This window comes from Macrobrachium nipponense, chromosome 44 (assembly GCF_015104395.2).
Source record: "Macrobrachium nipponense isolate FS-2020 chromosome 44, ASM1510439v2, whole genome shotgun sequence".
In the NCBI taxonomy this organism is placed as follows: domain Eukaryota; kingdom Metazoa; phylum Arthropoda; class Malacostraca; order Decapoda; family Palaemonidae; genus Macrobrachium; species Macrobrachium nipponense.
Window position 1 is genome coordinate 22921391 of NC_087221.1, and position 24815 is coordinate 22946205.

At 36.5% G+C, this 24815-nt stretch overlaps 1 protein-coding gene across 3 annotated transcripts in view; it reads left to right on the forward strand.

The window, feature by feature from the left end:
• LOC135204093 (synaptic vesicle glycoprotein 2B-like) overlaps nt 1-19251 on the forward strand; it is an 82055-nt gene extending 62804 nt beyond the window's left edge. For all 3 annotated transcript variants that reach the window (XM_064234093.1, XM_064234094.1, XM_064234092.1), the window contains 8 exons: nt 1308-1477; nt 2968-3123; nt 4860-4948; nt 5911-5996; nt 10284-10461; nt 13803-14044; nt 15625-15784; nt 16220-19251. In XM_064234093.1, the coding sequence (XP_064090163.1) occupies nt 1308-1477; nt 2968-3123; nt 4860-4948; nt 5911-5996; nt 10284-10461; nt 13803-14044; nt 15625-15784; nt 16220-16400 (1262 nt within the window). In that variant the 3' untranslated portion in view covers nt 16401-19251. The remainder of the gene's footprint in view (nt 1-1307; nt 1478-2967; nt 3124-4859; nt 4949-5910; nt 5997-10283; nt 10462-13802; nt 14045-15624; nt 15785-16219) is intronic.
• The last annotated feature ends 5564 nt before the right edge of the window (nt 19252-24815 follow it).

Consider the following 24815-nt stretch of genomic DNA (forward strand, 5'->3'; position numbering starts at 1 on the left):
TTATAATGTTTAAATACCTTACCTGCTTTTTTTATGATTGTTGTCTCTTTACAGGTAATACTTATTTTAATAACCATTTCTGCTTGCTTTAATCTAGTATCTCTCTCTCTCTCTCTCTCTCTCTCTCTCTCTCTCTCTCTCTCTCTTCCTCTCTCTCTAATCTCTCTTTCTCTCTCTCCTCTCTCTCTTTCTTCCTTTCTTGCTCTCTCTGTTTAGTTACTCTTTGCCTTCTGGGTACAGGGCCTCCATTTTCCCCTTCCCATTCATTTTGGGATCTTCTGGCCTGGAATGGGAAGACCGTTAGAATAGCCCGTCCCATCGGCCCCTGAACAAACTACAACATCCATATTTTCAAATCCAAAAGTTATGATGAAAGCGATGGAGGTGAAGAGATGATAATAATAAATCATTAATTTAAAGATTATTTGACCGGTTCTTTTGATGTTTTATAGGCTAAATCGTTACGTGATTGTATAAAGATATTATGTATCCTTGACTTTGCCATCAGTAATATTTCCATGAATATTTTGACGAGGGAAGAATGATTCTTGTATCATGTAAGGCTGATTCATAGACTTTGAATTATATAATGAATATTGGTATGACATTGGAGTTATAAATGTTCATAACTTAATGTCACTCACGCAAGAACATTCTGAACATCACTTTTGATACCAGCATTGGCAAACTGTCATAACATTGTTCAGCAAGATGCTATAAGATGCTAGAAAAAATAATTAAGTTACTTATTAATCACTCAGAATGAATTTAGCAAGCGACACGGATGTGAAGAAAAACATCACTATTTGTAAGAACAGTTCAAATAAAGATGCCCATGTTCTTATTTGCAAAGACAAAACAAACCTAGAAAAAATAGTCACTCAAAGTTAGGTTAGCAAGCGACACGGATATGAAGAAAAACATCACTATTTGTAAGAACAGTTCAAATAAAGATGCACATGTTCTTATTTGCAAAAACAAAACAAACCTAAAGCAAGATGCTAAAAGATGCCAGAAAAAATAATCAAGTTACTTATTAATCACTCAGAATGAATTTAGCAAGCGACACGGATGTGAAGAAAAGCATCAGTAATTGTAAGAACAGTTTAACTAAAGATGCACTTGTTCTTATTTGCAAAAAGAAAACAAACCTAGAAAAAACAATAATCACTCGGAGTTAATTTAGCAAGCGGCACGAATGTGAAGAAAAGCATCACTATTTGTAAGAACAGTTCAAATAAAAATGCAAACATTGTAATTTGCAAACCTAATCATCTATTTCTTAGTCTTCCTCCTCTCTCTTCCAGGCATCACAGTAGTGCTGGACGAACAACACCACTTCAGCTCATGGCGCGTGTTCCTGGTGGTGTGTTCCCTGCCCTCCTTCGCCGCTGTTACCGGCTTGTACTTCATGCCCGAGTCTCCAAGGTTCCTCCTCGAGAAGGGAAGGGATGTCGAAGCCATTATGGTCTATAAGGTGAGAGTCTTCTGCTTTGAAGCTGGTGCGTGAAACTTGGATATCGTCTTAGGAAGTGAAGGCAAAGTGTCCCCCTCAGATTGTCTCCCTCAAATTATCCCACTCAAATTATCCCACTCAAATAGCCCCCTGAAATTGTCTCCCTCAAATAGCCCCCTCAAATTGCCTCCCTCAAATTACCCCCTCATATTGTCACTCTCAAATTGTCTCCCTCAAATAGCCTCCTTAAACCTTAAATTGTCTCCCTCAGATTGTCCTATCAAATTGTCTCCCTCAAATTGTCCCCCTCAAATTATCCCCTCATATTGTCCCACTCAAATTGTCTCCCTCAAATTATCTCCCTCATATTGTCACTCTCAAATTGTCTCCCTCAAATAGCCCCCTAAAATTGTCTCCCTCAAATTGTCTCCCTCAAATTATCCACCTTAGATTGTCTTTCTCAAATTGTCCCCCTCAAATGATCCCATCAGATTGTCTATTCCAAATTTTCTCCCTCAAATTGTCTCTCAAATTTTCCCCTCATATTTCCCTTTCCAATTGTCTCCCTCAAATTATCCCCTTAAATTGCCCCATCAGATTGTCTCCCTCAAATTGTCTCCCTCAGATTGTTCCCCTGAAATTGTCCCCCTCAAATTGTCTCCCTCAAATTATTTCCTCAAATTGTCCCTCTCTAATCGTCTCCCTCAAATAGTCCCCCCTCAGACTGTCTTCCTCAAATTGTCCTCGGATTATCTCCCTCAAATTGTCTCCCTCAAATTGCTTCTCGCAAATTGTCTCCCTCAAATTGTCCCCATCACTTTTGGGAAAAGAAAGGAGGTTGAGGAATTATGTTTATGGAAATGTATGGAAGATTGTTAATGGTATTGTTGTGACCATGACGGCTGCGCCTACTACGATTATCTCTAGATATTTTACATCTACTACAACTACTCCTACAACTAATCTCTAGAACTTGTGGTTCTTAACCTTTTTATTACCACGCCTCCTCTAAGAGTTGGTCCTTTCTTTCACGACCCCCTTGCATCTCAGTAAAAGTCCCTCCCAGATTTAAAGGAAAACAAAAAAAATATGAGAAAGAGAAGGGGTTTCGAGGGATAGGAAGGGAGGTCAATAATTAAAAAAACATGGTCAGCCAAACGAGCCTAACTAGAGTAGTAACGTCACAAGGCGATACTTTTGCATTTTTTCATAACCTTCTGAATATTAGTTCCTCACTCTTGTTAAGAGACTAACGAATATAATCAGAGAATTTTTTTTCATTTTTCCCTAGGGCTCCCGCCTCCCCTGGAAATTGCTGACGCCCCCAGGTTAAGAACTAATCTCTAAAATATTTTCATAACCGCACGAATTACACTTTAAAAGATTCTAATACTACTAACACTACTGCTAATCCTGCTACTAATTAAATCAAATTTATATACTTAACTATTACCACTTCCATTGCAACTGTTCCTCGAACAATTCCTTACCCATGGAATCTCCAATTCCAGAAAATCTTCAAATGGAACAACGCCCACAATCCGGGAGCCGAATACCAATTGTCGGAGTTGGAACTACCCTCCGGTACCCAGAGGCAATTACGTCACCCTGCCCCCCAAGGGGTGGGCAAGAACTTCATCACCGACCTCTCCTACGGTCTAGATCAGGTGAGGATTTTTGTGGAATCCCTCAACAGATGAAATCCTTTAATACTTTTATATTTATTTTTATTTTTCTATAAGAGAAAACTATTAAGGTGGATGGCGTTGTCTGTCCGTCAGCACTTTTTCTATCCACCCTCAGATCTTAAAACTACTGAGGCTAGAAGGCTGCAAATTGACGTGTTGATCATCCATCCTCAAGTCATCAAACATACCAAATTGCAGCCCTCTAGCCTCAGTAGTTTTGATTTCATTTAAGGTTAAAGTTAGCCATGAACGTGCGTCTGGCAACTCTATGGGACAGGCCACCACCAAGCCGTGGTTAAAGTTTCATAGGCTGTGGCACATGCAGCATTTTACGCTGTACAGACAACTCGAATGCGCCGAAGAAACATGAGGGCAATTTTTTTCTGTTTTTGTTGTTGTCTGAAAGAGAAGCTGGAGCTCTGCAGTGCTCCATTACAGTAACCGTATTGTGTGATCATTAACACTCATTTCTAGTTTCCCGTAATATTGAATGTTGATGACTGATCCCTCCTTTGACTGATGGTTAATTATGCTATTATTTACTTTCTCGAATAATGTTTTATGAGCGATAAAATTCATGTTATTTGATAATGTTTAACAGAGCTATCATTTACGATATCAAATGATATTGATCAGCACCGGAACTCATTTTATGAGGAACTATTGTATACTGATTTTCTTGGTTGAATAACTCTAACTGTGGTCTAATTCAGTTCAGAAGATAATCCACCAACCCTATAACTGACCTTTATCAGATATAATTCAACAAGGCTAGAATTCAACATTGCTAGAACATCCTTATTAAGTATAAGCCACAGTTAAAGTCATGTCAGCGACGCAGATCTTCCCATTTGGAGTATTTCTTTTTCAATGGAAACTACTGTTAATAAAATGTCTGAGCGCGTTTCTTTGCATAGTCGGCTGTCAGTTTGCTAATGACGATTGAAACATGTCTTCTTCGCTGAAGTTTGTGAACGCAGCCCGGACTGTGCACCAGGATTACTTTTCACTTTTTGTTAATAAGCGTATTAATGCCAATCACCGGAGAGATCTGGTACTTGAGCTAGTATGTCCAAGGCCTAGAGAGATATACCCAAGGGCTTGGGTATATCTACGGAGAGCGATGGAACTTCCTGAACTTCGGAATATGGCTGTCTTCAATATACGACCCGCTTTCTTCTGTCACCAACACTTTTTTTAAGTTTTAAAGCATAAATTTTCTTATTTTTTGCGGTTTTAGTCAGATTGGTTAAGGAAATCGAACGGGTTCTCGTAAGCTCTAGTTTTATATATATATATATATATATATATATATATATATATATATATATATATATATATATATATATATTATACTTATTTATTTACACTGACATCATAGTGGATTTCTTCGCCACAAATGCCATCATTATCAGCGTCATCATCCGTTATTCTGATATCATGCTTGTCAACTTTTCATCATTATTCATCATTACCTTCCGCTCTGATTTTGACGTTGTTGCTTCCTATCATAACCATTGCTCTTGTTTTATCATCATCATCATCACCTTAGTTTGGTTACTCATTTACTATCATTGCCAAGTTTTTAGATATATATATTTTTTTTTATAATTACAGAGTTGGAGACCCTGACCACAGTCGTCAAGGAACAATGCCTATTTCGATCTTATTATTTGTCTGTTCATTTATTTACCTATTTATTTGCTTGCTTGCAGTTTTGGGGCCTCTTCCTTCAGCTCTTTCTACCACCATACCTGAAGACGACCCTCATACTGCTAGTAATCTGGTTCACCTGTGCGTTTGGGTAAGTTCTCTCTCTCTCTCTCTCTCTCTCTCTCTCTCTCTCTCTCTCTCTCTCTCTCTCTTGCATCTTTGGTCTGCTATCAATTCATTGTGGTTATGTGACTAATACGTCTATGGTCTATGTCCCAGTTTCAGTCACACTAAAGTCACTATATTTTCTTTGTCAGATGTTTTCCAAATGGTAAAAATCATTTTAAGACTACGGGAGAGTATTATTCAGATCTGTTCCTTGTCTAATAGCTTAAATAATTACACACACACACACTATATATATATATATATATATATATATATATATATATATATATATATATACATATATATATATATATATATATATATATATAATGTGCATTCATACATACATATATAAAGTAAATATATTATTTTGTATTTCAGATAGAAATAGTATCAGACATCGATAGTACTTAAAGATAATCAGAATGATGAATGAACTTATTATAAAATGCCGTTGCAGATAGATACCAAATATTATGAAATACCGTTGCAGATAGATACCAAATATTATGAAATACCGTTGCAGATAGATACCAAATATTATAAAATGCCGTTGTAGATAGATACCAAATATCAGAAGCGTATAGAATTTTTCACCAGTTTAAAGAAAAATTACTATAGATTTCTGTAGATTCACACGAAGGTAAATGTTAACCACTGATATTATTCGCCTATGTATATAATTATGTGTGTAGTGAGTCTTGTATTGAAAAAGTATAGCATATACCTTATAAACATTGATTTTTATACTGAAAGGATAAATAATTAAGACTGGCTTTGGAATTAACAACAGGAATTCTCATAGTAAAGTCAAAGCGTCTTTAAAAGTATCTTACTGTAGCAGCTTCAGATTCCAGACTCCAAGGAAGGTAACTCGGCAAGAAAGGAACCATCTATAATTTTCATTTCTGAAAGCAAGTCCTTATAATAGGATGTTCCCCTCAGATTCTACGGCCTGTCTGTGTGGTTCCCCGAATACATCAAGCTGCTGAAGAGCGAAGCTTACGACAAGGATGCAGAAATTGTCTATGGTAGGTATTATTATTATTATTATTGATTATTATTATTATTATTATTATTATTATTATTATTATTATTATTATTCGAAAGGTCCACAATAATACAAAGGGTTTAGAGTCCGTGTATAATTTTTAAGACTTTACAAAAAGCTTTCGAACCCTTCCCTGGGTTCATCTTCAGTCAAAAAAAAAAAAAATAAATAAACCCAGGAAGGGTTCGAAAGCTTTTTGTAAAGTCTTAAAAATTATACACGGACCCTTAACCCTTTGTATTATTGTGGACCCTTTAGAACTTATATAATATCTCGCGATAAAGAGTTTTTCCCTATTATTATTATTATTATTATTATTATTATTATTATTATTAATTATTATTATTATTATTATTAATTATTATTATTATTATTCTGTTGAATAAAATGGCAGAATTCACCGAATTAATCTTATATATTATCTTTTCTATTTTTCTTCTTACTCGCTTTTCTGGCTCAGCGATACTTCGCAATAACTGGACAATATTCATATTGGGGAATAATGATGACAGTGACATTTTATTTAGAACAGGATTTATTAATAAAAAAACTGTATAATCAGTATACTGGTATTATCAGAATACTGGCCTTTCCATATACCAGTATTCTGATTATACCAGTATACTAATAATACCAGTTTTTTATTAATAAATCCTGTTCTAAATAATATATCACTTGCAGCATTATCCCCAATATGAATATTGGCCAATTATTGCGAAGTATCGCTGAGCCAGAGAAGCGAGTAAGAAGAAAAATAGAAATGATAATATATAAGATTAATTCCCTGAATGAATTCTGCCATTTTATTCAACAGAATTTGTTTAAAAGAAGGTCTTCTCCCAAAATATTATTATTATTATTATTATTATTATTATTATTATTATTATATTATTATTATTATTATTATTATTATTATTATTGAAAGATATTACTGCATCAGCTGCATTTAACTTGCAGTCATCTCAATTTTTCTAATAACTGCTTTCGTCTATTACAACTGGCGAGTATTGCGTAATACTCCCCAGTTTTTAATAGCAGAGAGAAAGCAGTTATTAGAAAAATAGAAGACTATTTACAAGTTAAATGCAGTTGATGCAGCTGTGTCTTTCAATAATACTTGTTTGAAAGAGGATCTCCTTCCAATATTATTATTATTATTATTATTATTATTATTATTATTATTATTATTATTATTATTATTATTATTATTATTATTAGGAAGGAAACTCTTTTGAACGTGTTCTGTTAAAAAGAATGGCAGCATCAGTAGAACTGATTTTCTATGAAGTCTTTTCAATTCTTCTCACCTTTTCTTTTCTTCAGGGCTAATTTCTGCTAAGAGCAGATATTACCCTCGAAGAAAAGAGATTATGGAGAAGAATTGAAAAAAGCTATATAAAATGAAGTCCAATGATGCTGCCATTCTTTTTAACAGATATTATTATTATTATTATTTTTTTTTTTTTTTTTTTTTTTTTTTTGCTCTATCACAGTCCTCCAATTCGACTGGGTGGTATTTATAGTGTGGGGTTCCGGGTTGCATCCTGGCTCCTTAGGAGTCCATCACTTTTCTTACTATGTGTGCCGTTTCTAGGATCACACTGTTCTGCATGAGTCCTGGAGCTACTTCAGCGTCTAGTTTTTCTAGATTCCTTTTCAGGGATCTTGGGATCGTGCCTAGTGCTCCTATGATTATGGGTACGATTTCCACAGGCATATCCCATATCCTTCTTATTTCTATTTTCAGATCTTGATACTTATCCATTTTTTCCCTCTCTTTCTCTTCAACTCTGGTGTCCCATGGTATTGCGACATCAATGAGTGATACTTTCTTCTTGATTTTGTCAATCAACGTCACGTCTGGTCTGTTTGCACGTATCACCCTATCCGTTCTGATACCATAGTCCCAGAAGATCTTTGCCTGATCGTTTTCTATCACTCCTTCAGGTTGGTGCTCGTACCACTTATTACTGCAAGGTAGCTGATGTTTCTTGCACAGGCTCCAGTGGAGGGCTTTTGCCACAGAATCATACCTCTTTTTGTACTGGTTCTGTGCAAGTGCCGGGCATTCGCTTGCTATGTGGTTTATGGTTTCATTTTTCGTATTGCACTTCCTACATATGGGAGAGATGTTATTTCCGTCTATCGTTCTTTGAACATATCTGGTTCTTAGGGCCTGATCTTGTGCCGCTGTTATCATTCCTACAGTTTCCTTCTTTAGCTCTCCCCTCTGTAGCCATTGCCAATTGTCATCGCTGGCTAGTTCTTTAGTCTGTCTCATGTATTGTCCGTGCATTGGTTTGTTATGCCAGTCCTCTGTTCTGTCTGTCTTTCTCCTGTCTCTGTATATTTCTGGGTCTTCGTCTACTTTTATTAGTCCTTCTTCCCATGTACTCTTTAGCCACTCGTCTTCACTGTTTTTCAGATATTGCCCCAGTGCTCTGTTTTCGATGTTGACGCAGTCCTCTATACTTAGTAGTCCTCTCCCTCCTTCCTTTCGTGTTATGTATAGTCTGTCCGTATTTGCTCTTGGGTGTAGTGCTTTGTGTATTGTCATATGTTTCCTGGTTTTCTGATCTATGCTGCGGAGTTCTGCCTTCGTCCATTCCACTATTCCTGCGCTGTATCTGATTACTGGCACTGCCCATGTGTTTATGGCTTTTATCATATTTCCGGCGTTGAGTTTTGACTTGAGTATCGCCTTGAGTCTCTGCATATATTCTTTCCTGATCGTGTCCTTCATCTCTTGGTGTTTTATATCCCCTCCTTCCATTATTCCCAGGTATTTGTATCCTGTCTCATCTATGTGTTTGATGTTGCTCCCAGCTCTGGTAGCTTTATCCCTTCAGTTCTCGTTACTTTGCCTTTTTGGTATGTTGACTAAGGCGCATTTTTCTATTCCAAACTCCATCCTGATGTCCCCAGATACAATCCTTACAGTCTGGATTAGGGTATCTATTTCCTTGATGCTCTTACCATACAGCTTGATGTCGTCCATGAACATCAGATGGTTGATTCTGTTGCCTCTTTTCTTGAGTTGGTACCCGGCATCCATCTTCTGTAGTACTTTTGTCATGGGAATCATGGCTACTACGAAGAGTAGTGGGGACAGTGAGTCGCCCTGGAAGATCCCTCTCCTGATATTAACCTGTGCTAGTCTTATTCCAGAGCTTGTAAGTATTGTATTCCAGTTGCGCATTGTATTTTTGAGGAAGCTGATGGTGTTTTCCTCTGCCCCATATATTTTCAGGCATTCTATTAGCCATGTGTGTGGTATCATGTCGAAGGCTTTCTTATAGTCCTATCCATGCCATGCTTAGGTTGGTTTTCCTTCACCTACTGTTCTTCATTACCATTTTGTCTATCAGGAGCTGGTCTTTTGTGCCCTATTATTATTATTATTATTATTATTATTTATTATTTATTATTATTATTATTATTATTATTATTATTATTATTATTATTATTATTAGTTAGAAACTTCACCTTTTCAATCGCGGGACACAAGTCATATTTACATCAAACTTGTAACGAGACAGTTTCATATTTATTCGATGTTGATGAAAAATATGAAGAGAACTGCTGTTGAGAAAGAAAAAATGATTGATATAAAATTCTAGGAAATTTTTTTAATTAATATGATAATACTAAAAAAGAATAGTAAAAAATTATCAAAAATCATTTAAATAGACAGGAGTTTTAACTTACAAGTGTTCAAATATAATTGTTACTCAGTAACATTGAAATGTTTATAATTAAGCCCCTCTTCTCACCAAGCATAACCGATAGGCATTACTTAAGGTTCTTTGCAGAGTCTTCGGCTCCTACTGCGTCTCCTTTCATTCCTTTTACCTAACTTCCATTCTTATTCTCTCATCCACCGTACTCTTCACCCTCTCCTAACAATTGTTTTATAGTGCAACTGCGAGGTCTTCCTCCTGTTACACCTTTCAAACATTCCTTACTCTCAATTTCCTTTTCAGTGCTGAATGTCCTCATAGGTTCCCGTCCTAACAGTTGTTTCATAGTGCAACTGCGAGTTCTTCCTCCTGTTACACCTGTCAAACCTTCTTTACTCTCAATTTCCTGTTCAGTGCTGAATGTCCTCATAGGTTCCCGTCCTAACAGTTGTTTCATAGTGCAACTGCGAGTTCTTCCTCCTGTTACACCTGTCAAACCTTCTTTACTCTCAATTTCCTTTTCAGCGCTGAATGTCCTCATAGGTCCCATGGCTTAAATTTTTTATTCCACTTCCTATTCCAATCAGACCAGGCGTACTTCGAAGATGTGTTCAACCAGAGTCGGTACGACAACGTGCACTACAGGGAGAGCATCTTCAACAAGGTCAACTTCACCAAGGCTGTCTTCAACCACGTCCTCTTCATCAACTGCACCATCCGCGACTGCCTCTTCTCGGACATTAGGTCGAGTAAGACCTTCTTCAGGTAAATTCAGATAAAAAATTTATAGTCAAAAATTTACAGTCACTGTCGTCTCTTCAGTTTTTGTTTCTTATCTGATGTTCTGTTCTTTAGGAGAACTTTGTGTCATGAAGATGATGAATTCATGACTCAGACATTTTTTTGGGTCATTTTCTTCTATTTTTGCTTCTTATGTAAAGTTCGATTCTTCAGGAGAACCTTTGTGTGATGAACGTGAACTCAGGACTCGAACCTTATAAAAGAATTAGGGTAGCATTAGAAAAATACATATGAAAGTCATTGTCGAGTTAGACCTTCTTCAGGTAACTGTCAGACACTATTCGTTAAGAGGACCTTTGTGTTAAATGAAGTTTTGAGTTGGGATGCACCAATACTAACTTTTAAAGCAGATACCGATATCCACGATCTAGGTTTTTAAAAAAATCAGTGCGGTAACCTCACTTAGGTCAAAAGATGACTGACACTCAAAGTAACTAAAGGTTCTGGATCAATAAAATTAACAAGAGTCAACTCTGTATGACTTCTGAACATTTTTTTTTTTTTTTACAATTAAGCCTTATGAGAGATGTGTCCAAATCCTGTCACGTAACAATGCTTGCCTGTGAAATGAAAGCGACTGGTGTTCGATCTTCCCAGTGAAGTAATATAATTTTTTACTAAATTTGGCTTAGGGAGAGATACATAAACAACAAAATCGAGATAAAAAATAAAGTAAATCGTGCAATAAAATAATAAAAATTAGAAGATTAAAGATTTTTTCTTTTCTTTACTTATTTCGTGAAATATATATGTTTCTGTTGAATAAATGTTATGGTGTTTTTAAGGAATTTGATGTTTAACTACCCTTATTTGTGAAAAAAATAAGGAACATAAAAAGAGACTGACAACCAACATGGTAAATATGGCAACACTCGTTCTCTCGCGTGACGTCATGCGCAGGGCGCTCTTATATTGGTAAACAACTCTGCAGACCTAATATACCTAGACCGTGCCGATACCAACTTTTAAAGCGATACCGATACCGATTCCTGTTACCTCCGTATTAATGTTATTTAGGAGAATATAATATTGTTACTAAAATCATTCTTGTTCTCTGGTTATTGTATATTAAAAGTTCAAAAGTTGAAAGGTCATATAAACTGCATGTCTAATTCCAAGCGGCAGCGGTAGCGGTACAGTAACTCATTGCACCATTCACTTGTACCATACCTGTACTTCACGTGTTAAAACAGTACCCAACTCCAACAGCATGATAATGACTCATTGCTGATAGAGATAGACACAACCATAGTTAATTAAAATTAGAATTCCAATAATAAATTGTTAAATACACTGTACAGTATTAAGATACCATCTGTTTTTAAAAGATAAACAATGAACCTATATACAATGATATGCCTATATATAGTTTGTTTGGTGGGCTTTGTCAATATATACAGGCAGTCCCCGGTTTACTTTTAGCTTGCGACGTTCTGAGATGACGGTGCTTTTCAATTATATTCATCAGAAATTATTTCCAGGTTTACGCCGCATGTTCCAGGGTTACAACACTTACGATACCAATTCTCTGGAAGAAATATGACTCCAAAAAGGCAAAATAATCAATATTTGAAGGTTTTTTTTAATGAAAAACACAATGAAAATGCAGCTTACATATAGTTTTCAATACAACCAAAGCATTAAAAGTAAGTTTTTCTTAGGATTTTTGACGATTTTCGATGATGTTCTGGCTTACAACACGTCTCAAGACCGAAACCCCCGTCGTAAACCGGGGACTGCCTGTACATTGTAGGAAGCCTAGAAGGGTTTTAAATTCTTATAATAATGACAAAAGTATGGCTGATATTGGCCAGAAATTCACCGATACCGATACCACAAAAACTAGCCGATACCACCGGATACCGATACTTGGGCACATCCCTAGTTTTGAGGCTATGATGATGATGAATTCAGGACACAAACCTTATAAAACATGAGGTTAGTATTGAAAATATATATATCTATATATATATATGATATATATTGTATATATATATATAGATATATATATATATATATATATATATATATATGTATATAGAAGACTAGTAAGGGGGCTCAAGCCCTACAGATATCACAAGGTGGAGAGGTAAAGGCATGTCTTAGCATACATAATTTATTGCTGACGTTTCACATCGCTTCGATGTGTTTTAGTGTCCAATTTTAAATATTGTACCGTGTTTTATTGGTGACAAGTCTTATGTGGTTGTATTCTTATCATTCCCCAGCTTTGAAAATGCATCGAAACGATATGAAACGTCGGTAATAAATTATGTACGCTAAGACATGCCTTTACCTCTCCGCCTTGTGATATATATCATTGTCGAGTAAGACATTCTTCAGGTAACTGTGAGTCATTGTATTTTTTCCGTTTTTGTTTATTGTCCAGTTCTGTAAGAGGACCTTTGTGTTGAGCGAACTTTGAGGCAGGAATGATGATGATAATAATGACTCAAGTTCTTATAAAAACATTCAGTCACTAAATTGATGAAAGAAAAGTTTCTCAGTTTTCATGCGATGTCTAAATTCTCAAATAATCAGACACCAAGCCTGTTAAGTACACCTTCTTTAACTAATCAAGAAATTGTTTCCAATTTTTTTTCGGGGGCCAATTTTATCATCCATTAATTTTTCGTTATCTGTTGCCGATTTTCTGTTCGTCCAGATATGAGGTGCTGTAAGAGCTCCCTTAGTCAAATATTAAAGAAAACAAGAAAAATTGTAGCTCACTTATTACTAATTATTTCGCCTTTGTATTATGTTAGATTTTACTTCGCTTTGATTCTTTCATCCTCTTTTCATTTCTCACTTTTACAACTTCTTTTTTACTGAAATCATTCTTTAACCATGTCTAGATCTCTCATGCCACAAAAGTTGAATTTTAGGGAAATTCCGTGGTATGTGATTGCGGCAGGTTATTGAGAAATTTTATTATTATTATTATTTTTTTTTTTTTTTTGCTCTATCACAGTCCTCCAATTCGACTGGGTGGTATTTATAGTGTGGGGTTCCGGGTTGCATCCTGCCTCCTTAGGAGTCCATCACTTTTCTTACTATGTGTGCCGTTTCTATTATTATTATTATTATTATTATTATTATTATTATTATTATTATTATTATTATTATTGTTGTTGTTGTTGTTGTTGTTGTTGTTGCTGTTATTATTATTATTATTGTAAAGGCCAAGTTTAATATCCTTAGAAATGCTGTTGCTCAATACTGCTAATTTTTTCTGCAATCTCTGTCTCTCTCTCTCTATCTCTCTCGTTAACGCAACCTGTTAGCCATGTCCTGTTTCCCTCCAGGAACAGCGAGCTCATGAACAACACATTCGTAGACACGGACTTCTACGATTACCGGTTCCAGGACTGCCTGATGGTCAAAAATACCTTCCGAGCCCTTGTCCCTGGATGCACCCTGGATTTCGACTACAACATCCACTACAAGGAGGTGTTCCAGGAGAACCTCATTGGCCAGCTGACTATCATTCCAGGGACTCTGGTCACGTCGCTCCTCATGGACAGGATTGGCAGAGTTCGGATTATGAGTGAGTCCAGTCGGCTTTGTTTACCTTTCGTATTCTTCTGGAAGAGTTCGGGAGGTTGCGGCGTCTTCTTCTTCTTTGCCTTCAACTTTTCCCATTTCTATATGGGGTCGCTGTTTCTAGTCAGCCTTCTCCATCTTCCTCTGCCCTGTACATCTTGTTTTCTTAGACCCTTTTCCTTCATGTCATTCAATAATTTATCTTTCCACCGGAACTTTGGCCTTCCCCTCCCTCTTCTGCCCTCCACCTCCATGTTCATAACCCTCTTACATACGTGTTCATCTTCTCTCCTCATGACATGACCAAACCATTTGAGTCTTCTTTCCTGAGCTTTTTTGAAACCTCTCTTACTTTGACTGTCCAGTTTGTAATGTTGTGGTCGTGAATGGCATCGTCACTACCAAGATTCTGTAGACCTCGATTACTACCATTTATAATAGACACCTTCAAAATGAAGGTGATAAAAAAAGAGGGTAGAAATAGCAAGTACTCCGTCTAGGTACGTTACGCACTGCCTCAAAGCTTGGACCAATGGATCTTCATTTTACACACTCAAAACGAGGCTTATGGTGAGAGAGTTTAGTTCCTGGCTGGACGACAGCAAGTTCAATAGAAATTATCATAAGTATTTGTACAACAAATGGAGCTAATAGCACTGCTTCGATCATGATAGTGAATCCGATGAAGGTAATGATCGCAGAAGCAGTAAGGACAAAAATGATAAGCGCCTAAAATTATCCTGATCTTAGGAATAGATATTAGTGCAATGTTCAACAGCCGAATTACATAATGCTGAGATGCAATTCTGTTCATTCCTACTGTCTCCATACTAATGCTGACGTATAGATATTTCGTATAGCAAACTGTAGCATATATATTCCGTTCAGTTCCATGAGCAACAACGCCTGTTTTTTCTTTTTTATTTGATTTTATGTGTATGGCAACGTGTGGTATGATTCCATTAAAATCGGTCCCTTCGCCCGCTATACCAGATATATCTTTTCTTATCATTTCCCTTATCACAGGTACAAGTTCTCGACAACTGAAAAGGAAGTAAAGATTCGTGCACGAATCCGTTTGATAATACTACGTTTTCACTTTTCTATCCTAACTTTTTAAATTTGTAGCTTCAAACTTATCAACTCCCTCAACTCACGGCTGATGGGAAAACCGTGTTTCCTCTCTGATAACTCTTGTGTTCTGTATTACCACGATATCGTTTGCCAAATGCGATAATATATTTCAGTCGTGGATTTGTTATTCCTTCTTTTTACTAAAATATTGTCTGCCTTCTTTTCTAAGTGTCTGTTCAGTCTTTTATCAAAACTTCAGCAATGATTGTGTTGAATGTACCAGTCTTATGTCTACTTTCGGGATTGTGATGAAATGTACACTGCTTTTTTTCCACTTTCTGTGACTTGCGTTTTCCTAGGCGCCACTGCGACTGTTAAAATAAAAACTGTCTTATTTTTCTATGATTGCGCTTTTTAAAACAACTTTCCTGATCCTGATGAAGCTGATGTACGTATTTAAGTTATTTTATGTTTCGTGGTCAAAGGTTAACCGTCTTCTTCTTCTCCCAGGCACCTCCATGATCCTGTCGGCGATCTCAGCCTTCTTCATTTGGTTCCTTGACAGCAAGATTGGCATTATCGTATTCGAGGCCGTTTTCAACTTCATCTTCATCTCTGGCTGGAACGCTCTGGACATCGCGTCGACTGAGGCCTTCCCTACACATATCAGGTACTGATCTCTCTCTCTCTCTCGCTCGAATAAAAAAAAATAAAGCGCCATTTGTCAGTTAGCAAAAGTAACATTCAAATCAATAGAAACAGAATCCCTGCTGGAACTGTTGACATATTATGTTGTCTTTTAACAGTTTTAATATATATATATATATATATATATTTTTAATATAATATATATATAAAACTTTATATATATATATATATATAGATATAAAATATATATATATATTATTATATACACAAGAGAGAGAAGAAGTAATTTGGAAAGAGTACATGAAAGGCTATCAGTCATGAAACTATCAGCAAATGGAATATTCACTCCTAACCTAGAAGTTACTATTCTTCTTTCCTCTCTCTCGCTCCGCTCTCGTGTTGTCAGGACTGTTATTATTATTATTATTATTATTGCATTGCCTTTCTATTTTGACAGGACTACAGCCTACGGCTTCTTGAGCGCCGCCTCCAGGATAGCAGGCGTGTTGGGCTCGCTCTGCTTCGGCCAGTTCATTTATTCCAGCCGTGCCATTCCCATGCTAACCACCACCGCTGTCCTCCTCTTCGGAGGAATGGTAGCCCTCAAACTCCCGGAGACGAGGGAGAACCTTCTATAGGTAGATTCGCCTGTCAGCTTCCCTTCGTTCCAAGTCTTAGACGTTTATTCGGTATACTCAAAGGACCTGGAAGAGTTGATCTCGTTCCAGGAACTCCTTTCAGTCTGCAGGACCAGAATTGAGTTCAGTCTTTCCAGTTTTAGTGAGGCATTTCTGGGGGTGGGGCGTTTTCTGCAGGTTCTTTTGATCTGGGGGTAGGGGGGGACCGCTTTTTCTTCTCTTATTTTTCAGGAATGTCAGTCTTCTGTTGTTGCACCATCACTGGGTTAAAACCGAGCATTCCAAATACAAGTCAGCTACAATCAAGTATTTGGAAATAGGGTGGGGAGGGTGAAAGTTAAGGGGGTTTGTTATCGTGAGCTTGGAGATGGCCATAAACCATTACGCCATTGAGTGGCTTAAGGCGTTAAATCCATATTAAATTTAACTACTGTTCGAAATGCATCATGAATATTGATTTCACCCGCTAACTTCAGGCGTATATAGCTTGGAATAAATAGCGCTTATAAAACAGAAGCAATAGAACATACGTAAAAACTCCCAGATCACAGAATTTGCAGAAAACGCCATTCAAGTAGGAGAAATGGCGGCACTGCTTAGTTGTTGAGAGAATTAAGACACGAACCAAAAGCAGATTACGAAGAGAAGCTTTGTTGAATATATGTTTTCTACAAGCATTTCTCTTCTGGAACCTGCAGAAACGTTTCAAGGCGGTTATGCCATTAAAGCCTGTCTACATTAATCTAGTCAGTGGTACGAAAGTTAGGTCTAACAAGCTGGGTAATTAGGAGTGAGGATCGCGTAGACGACCGCCATAGATCTTGTTAGTGTGATATCTCATATAGACTATCATTGTAACATAAGAACACTAATCTCTCAAAACTTAAGTGTCAGTTGTGTAAAAGGTAAACAAGATGCAAAATTATTTGTCCCAGTCGAAACGTGATGTTGTGTATCCCATATTCTAAAGCCATTTGTAAAGAGACTAACGAGTCACGATGGACGGTGTCGTCATTTAGTACGCCAGCAGCTATCAACATTGTAAACGTTGTGCTTCGATGTTCTTGTGGTGTGGAAGCCGTTTATGTTATGATATCTTCCAGGAAACTCATCAAGAAACGTTTGTAACTGCGTCTAGTGGATTTTGATTGACGCATATCAATCATGACGCCTGCAGTTATATGTTGTCTCCGCATGAAATTTTGTTGAGTCTGTCCCATGCTGAAGTCGTCAACATTGTCCGACTTGACGCCTGCGCACTACTTTGCCTCGAGATGTAAACAAGTTTTCCAACTCTGTGACTGTGCATACTTTAGCAATGTCAGCATGAGAGGGCATAGCCGCATGGTAAGGAATAACATTACGGAACATGTTATGTGTTATTTGGGTATAACCAATTTGTGATAATGACGCTAGTCACTGAATTTTGTTATTCTTATTTAATTCACTTACAAGAAGGGTTTTATATGTATAATTATATACACGTACTATATGTGCATTATATATATATATATATATATATATATATATATATATATATATATATATAATATATGCAATAGCCATACATTTTCCCAATGTCATCATTCAGTTCGATTTGATACCAAGGACTTTATTAGCAAGAGCCCGTGCCAATGCAAAGCATACGCAGATAAGTTTTTTTTTAATTCATTTTCGTTCTTTTCATTCCAGGGTAATATATTTAGTTAACTGTATCTAATAGATGAATCTATAAAGAACTATTGAGATTTCTCTACCTGGCAAATTAACACTTATGTTCCCGCCTGAGAATTGTACTGACGGCATAATTGGTTGGAACAATTGACCACTTATGATTAACCATCCCATAATTCGTTGTGACCTGTTGCTCGGAGTAACTTGGTCCGAAAATTCCAGTGTGGGAAAAGGAATTAAAGAAAAATGGACTATACTCGAGAAAGATAACATATAGAAGTTATACACGTAGGCGTCCATAATGGGTCATTGAATTATTTCCATTCAGAAGATGTAGCGGCTGCGCCTTAGACATATAATAAGGTAGTCAGAAGGGTTATTGCACATTTGATCCAGATTGGTCTAAAAAGAACCAGGTTGACAAGTTTTCCGTTATCCTCTTATGATGGGAATTCCGTTATTCTCTTATGACGGGAAACAGAAAGTACATCTCATTTCCACATTCTCTTCATGCAAAACGAGACAGATATAGGAACGCCCTCGTTGTGAATGCGAAAAACGGAAGCCAAAAATTCAGGTCGTGACGATTCCGGGAGTCAGTTTGAAGAACAGCCGTTTTCTTCTTGTTTAATAGACGAACAGTGACGAGGATGCTTTTACCCTTATTTCGATTTCGTTAGGCGGATGGAAAATAAAGAATAAGGCTGATCTCGACCATTAATAAACGCGTAGTAACAGAAACGACACAGGTAATCTACGTCTCCAAACTCAGGAGCATTGAATAACAGCTAATGCTTATAACGGAGATGTGAGCCTGTTGCTCTGCGGTGGCGATCTTTCGATTTTAGTGCAGACGTTTCGTTAGTCGTTCCTAAACCCTTAGGTGTGAGTCGTTGGTGTAAGTTCTTGTGTATAATGGATGCTGCTTTTTCTCGCAAGGAAAATAAAAGTTGTGTGGTTAATATGCCAATCTATATATAATGATTATAACTACTGTGTGTTTCGATTCGTCTGCATAATAGCAAGTGAGGAGAATATTGTTAAATTACTCGCATGATTTGTATCCTATTCTTGAGACTAAAGTAAGAGATGAGAAATTCTCTCTCTCTCTCTCTCTCTCTCTCTCTCTCTCTCTCTCTCTCTCTCTCTCTCTCTCTCTCTCTGTATGAGGTGTCCTCATGAAATGCTGATGATAGTAGTTGTCCCATTCAACGTCGTTTTTTTATTTATTTTTCTGAGTCGAGTTTTTCCTGTGGCCTTTGATGAAATGTTTAGATATGATGATGCTTATTTACCGCAGTTAGTGCGATGTGCCATTTATATTGGGGTGTCGCTGTTTGTAATAGAAACAAAAAGAGTCGCTGTACTGACGAGTAATTTTAGTGGAATTTAGCGAATACTATTGAAACGATTCACGCCATAAAGTAGGTTAAACTAGACCGCTGATTATATTCGTCACAATGAACACCTGAACACAAAAACTACCTGGGATATGTAGACCATTTATATATACAGTATTTATATATTTAAAATATTCGTAAGGGCAACACTTCATCTTATCATAAAGTAGTTTAATCCCATCATTAATCCAGTTCATAACTCTGGACACGCGTTGACTCGTGCCAACACAAACACTGACTTCACGCGAACCATTCACTAACACGATCAGTAGGTCTATTCGAATCTGGAATTTTGTATACCAAAGCATTTTAGAATGAGTCTTTTTCTACTGCAAACGTGAGTAGTTATTCCATACACATTGCCAGGTAGGAACGTGGCTTGTCAGAGGGATAAATACGAAGGATTCATATAGCTTTCTAGAATGCCATTTGAGAAGACCGGGCGATAATGATGAAGATAGTTTTTGCACTGAAAGGCTTTCATGCCTGAAGCCACCTTCTATCGAAGTGGATGGCATTAATATAACTGTAGTCGTTAATGTGTATATACTGTATTTATTTATTTATTTTGTCAATAAGCATACCTTAAACAGGTAAACGTGGAAGAATGTGCAGTTGCATACATACAGATCGAACAGCAAAGCCTGTGTTGGTGTTTCTAGACCTATTCCTCTTCTTCAAGTTTGAAAGAAGTGGGTTGGCTTCTTCCCAAGTAACTCGTGAATCCTTATCCATACTCGGTTGGCTTCTCGGATCTCATTGTGACTTATTGCTGCTCACACTATGTTCCCCAGTTTTGTTGTAAGCTGCTAAATTTTTCGGATGGGGTTGCCAGCCCCGTGCCTGTCAGTTGGTATGTGAGTTACAGGTACCGTTTAATGCAGCTGGCAGTCACTGAAGAATATAATGTCTTTATGAAATCTCAAATCCGAGTATGTTTTCCATATTTAAATATATTTCGAAAACTCTGCAAGTAAATAGGAAATTTTATATATGTAAATTATATATGTATATAAGCTAATACTACAGGAAAAATAATAGGCAGAAATGACATTGTCGAGGCACAAATGAGATACAGTTGAAAAGAAGTAACAAAGTAAACAAAAAGATCAAGAATACCAGCTAGTTAATTGTTAAAAGGGTAAAAATTAAAGAGATAATCCAGGATTCTCGGAGATCACACGGTCACAAACTAAAGCAGACTCAACCATAAGAGAAACGGAAGCTTAGCCATACAAAGTCGAAAAAACATTTATACAACTGAGTATATTAATTTTGTTGCTTATATTTATCTACAACTTTTAATTATGAAGGCATCGAGTTTAAATAAACCAAGACTTAAATTTAGAATAATGGAAGTGTTCTAAATTTAAGTCTTGGTTTGTTTAAACTCGATGCCTTCATAATTTAAAATAGTTATAGATAAATATAAGCAACAAAATTAATGTATTCAGTTGTATACATTTTTTTTTGGACTGTGTATAGCTAAGCTTCCGTTTCTCTTATGGTTAAGTCTGTTTTATTTTGTGACCATCTCCATTACCCTTGATTATCTCTTTGATTTTTACCCTTCTGATAATTAACCATCTGGTATTCTTGATCTTCTTGTTTACCTTGTCACTTTCTTTTCAACTGTATCTCATTTGCGCCTCGATAATGTCTCATTAAAAGGACGAAAGCGCTCGGTTAGAATCTCTGCCTATTATTTTTCCTGTGGTATTTGCTTATATCATGAAGTCACGAGCATCTACTGTGATTCTTAAAATGTATATATGTATATATATATATATATATATATATATATATATATATATAATATATCAATTCAAGCTACAAATGTCCTTTAATATCTAAATTCACTTTACCTCCCAAATGATATATTTTCATATATGTACCGAAGGGGAATTTTTAAGTTGATAACAATTTCGTCCTCCCATGGGATCGAACCACCGTCCAGGTGGACGGGGACGAAATCAGGACAGTCAGTGACGCTATCCAATCACTGACTGTCCTGATTTCGTCCCCGTCCACCTGGACGGTGGTTCGATCCCATGGGAGGACGAAATTGTTATCAACTTAAAAATTCCCCTTCTTCGGTACATATATGAAAATATATCATTTGGGAGGTAAATAAAGTGAATTTAGATATTAAAGGACATTTGTAGCTTGAATTGATATATAAATGGATCACGGTTCGATGTGATATATCATATATATAAATGCACGCGACTTCACTATATAAACGAATACCAAAGGAAAATGATAGGCAGAAATCCAAGCGCTGTCGTCTTTACTAAGACATTGTGAAGGAACAGATGAAATACAGTTGGAGAGAAAGCTATCAGGTAAACAACAAGATCAAGAATACCAGATGGTTAATTGTCAAAAGGGTAAAAATTAAAGAGATAATCCAGGATTATCGGATATCACACGGTCACAAACCTAAACATAGATTTAACCCTAACAGAAACTATAACGTATCGTATAGTCCAAACCATGTAAAAACTGAATATATGATTTTTGTTGCTTATATTTATCTACAACTTTTTTCATTAAGAAGGCATCAAGTTTAGATAAACCAAGACTTAAAATTAGAACATTTCCATTATTTGACTTGATGAAATCTATGTTTAGGTTTGTGACCGTGTGATATCCGATAATCCTGGATTATCTCTTTAATTTTTACCCTTTTGACAATTAGCCATCTGGTATTCTTGATCTTGTTGTTTACCTGATAACTTACTTTCCAACTGTATTTCATTCGTTCCTTGACAATGTCCTAGAAAAGACGAAAGCGCTTGGATTTCTGCCTATCATTTTCCTGTGGTATTCGCTTATATATATATATATATATATATATATATATATATATATATATATATATATATATATATATATATATACAGTGAACAACCAAAAAGCTTCACTAAAGGAAATGAACATACGTATTTTCAGCAAGAGGAGAGCCTTTCAATATCCATTCTGCAATTGACGAATTATCCTCCTTTTAATTTCGCAATCAGTGCAGAGTACATATCAAACATAGAGTAGCATCTTCGTATACAATTATGAACTTTGCTGTCCGTAACGTTATATAAAAAAGTGAATAAAAGAAAAAACTCAGTGTGTAGATTTCTCTTAAATGTGTGTGTCATTCTTTCTGTAACCCAAGTAAGATAAATAATAGCAGGGATATGTGAGTTTGTATTTAAAACATGTATAAAATGTTATATAAAAATGTCATAACATTATCAAAGAGAGTATCACAAATTACAGGCTGTTTGCCAAAGTGCTCTGTAATCACTTTTATTCAGCGAAGGAAGCTTTATATCATTTATTGAAATGCCTATACATATATATATATATTTTCTATTCATCATTAATATGCGTATTTTTTCCTGTTTCGTAGTGAGCGTACTAAAATCGAAGAGTGAAGGCTGGGTCCAACGAGTGCATGTACTGGCGACCTTTGGCATCTTGCTCAAACGTTTGCATCACATAAGCAATAATAATCCTATTCGTTTTTCTAACCTTTTGGCAGAATTGAAGTTACTCACGTTTATGCCTGTCAAACGTCATCTTAACACTTGTCACTGCAAGTTTGCCACTGGTATAGAGTAAACAAATTATGGTTATATATTGACTAGCTGGCGCTTAGTTTGGTGGCTAGATACTGAAAGATAGGTAGTTGTGGTCGTATGGTACCACCTCGAGTTTCTTCTTAGTACTGACACATTTTACCGTTATATTTCATAATAAGGGAAAAATATTAGTCTGTGGTGGTGGACTGTTCTGACTTTGTTAGAAACTGTTATAGAAGCCTGTGTAATACATATGTCTTAATGGAGTGAAAAGGTGTAAATTATACATTGGTAATCTTTCACCTCCCCCCAACCCCCTTACAGTTTGTAAAGATACAATAGAGTATATTAACTGACATCTTTAAACCAGTTAAACAAGAACACAACGTGTACCAGTAACGCAGTATCAAGCAATCGCTCTTATTGCCGTCTTGGTACTCTTCGGAGACCAGTTAGCCCGTTTTTTTTCTGTGCTAGAGACAAACAAGCACTTGTTCATCAAGCGAAGTCACACAAGCATGAACAAGCAGCTTCCGTTTCGTCAATATTGAACACTTTAGAAGAAAATTTGAATGGCAAAGTACTGAAGAGTTGCCAGAAAGTACAATCGCGTGACACCTGTCAGGAAGATTGCAAAAATCGCATCAATCTTTGACCAATTACTTTGACCTTCACTGTTACTACAATACTTCCCTTTTACAAGATTTCCTCTGTTGTGCCTTTCATCCATTTGTACATTCATTAGAAAGTATTTTTTCTTATTTGTTACCAAGTATTTTTTATGCGATGCTTTGAAATAAATAAATACTATTTCGCTCTCAGAGATAAATTCTTTTGGTCTTGGACTGATATAAAAAGCAGGCCTTCCTAGAATGAAAGATTATTTCGTGCTTTTTTTTCATTGCATATTTGATAAAACAAAGACAATGTTTATGGTGTTTCCTCTTCTTGCTGTTCATGGTACTCATTTTATTGTGTAAGATCTTGCCTGACTGTTATTTTCCGACAAGTAAAATTACCTGAGCTAAACTATGAATAACATTTTGTTTTTGTTTTTCTTTCTCCTCTTCGGTGAAGGCATTCTGATGCCGACTGGTTACCGTAGTAATTTTTATTCGTCTTTTCAGTCATGCTTCATCAGTATTCACTTTCTGCTTTACACTGTTTAAACATACAGTCCATTCAAATTGATTCCCATCAGTCACCCGTTAGGCCCATCACCAGTCCTCGTTTTTATATGCCATATCGACAGAAACCTTTCCATCATCGTCACCCTCTACTCTACTCGACTCCGCAAGTTGGGGTAACGTGTGCAACACCTGTACAGGTATACTCGTTCAGGTAGGCCTACCCAGATATACCTGTGAGTACGCAACGGCCCCGAGGTTCAATACACAGACTCCAGCCCTAAATACCAAGCAGTTGCAATGCTGTGGAAATATGTTGTAGCATCCATCTTAGTTAAGGAGTTTAGTTGATCGCTTTATGATTGAAATTCTGTGATACTTTTCATTCTATTTGTGTATCCTGTTTTTTGGAGATAAAATAAAAATGTGAACGGTGCCTTCATTTCATTCCTTTTCCCTTCCTTCATCTGACGGCAGAAACGTATCTCGCAAGATTCAGAGATAACATAGATCTTGAGGTAAGAGTGTCCGATAACCTTGGAGGAATCCTCCAAGCCGATAACGCGAAAAGCTACGGCGTAGGAAATCTTGAGTGCGGGAGTCTTGTCTTGTATTCTCTGACCTATGACAGAG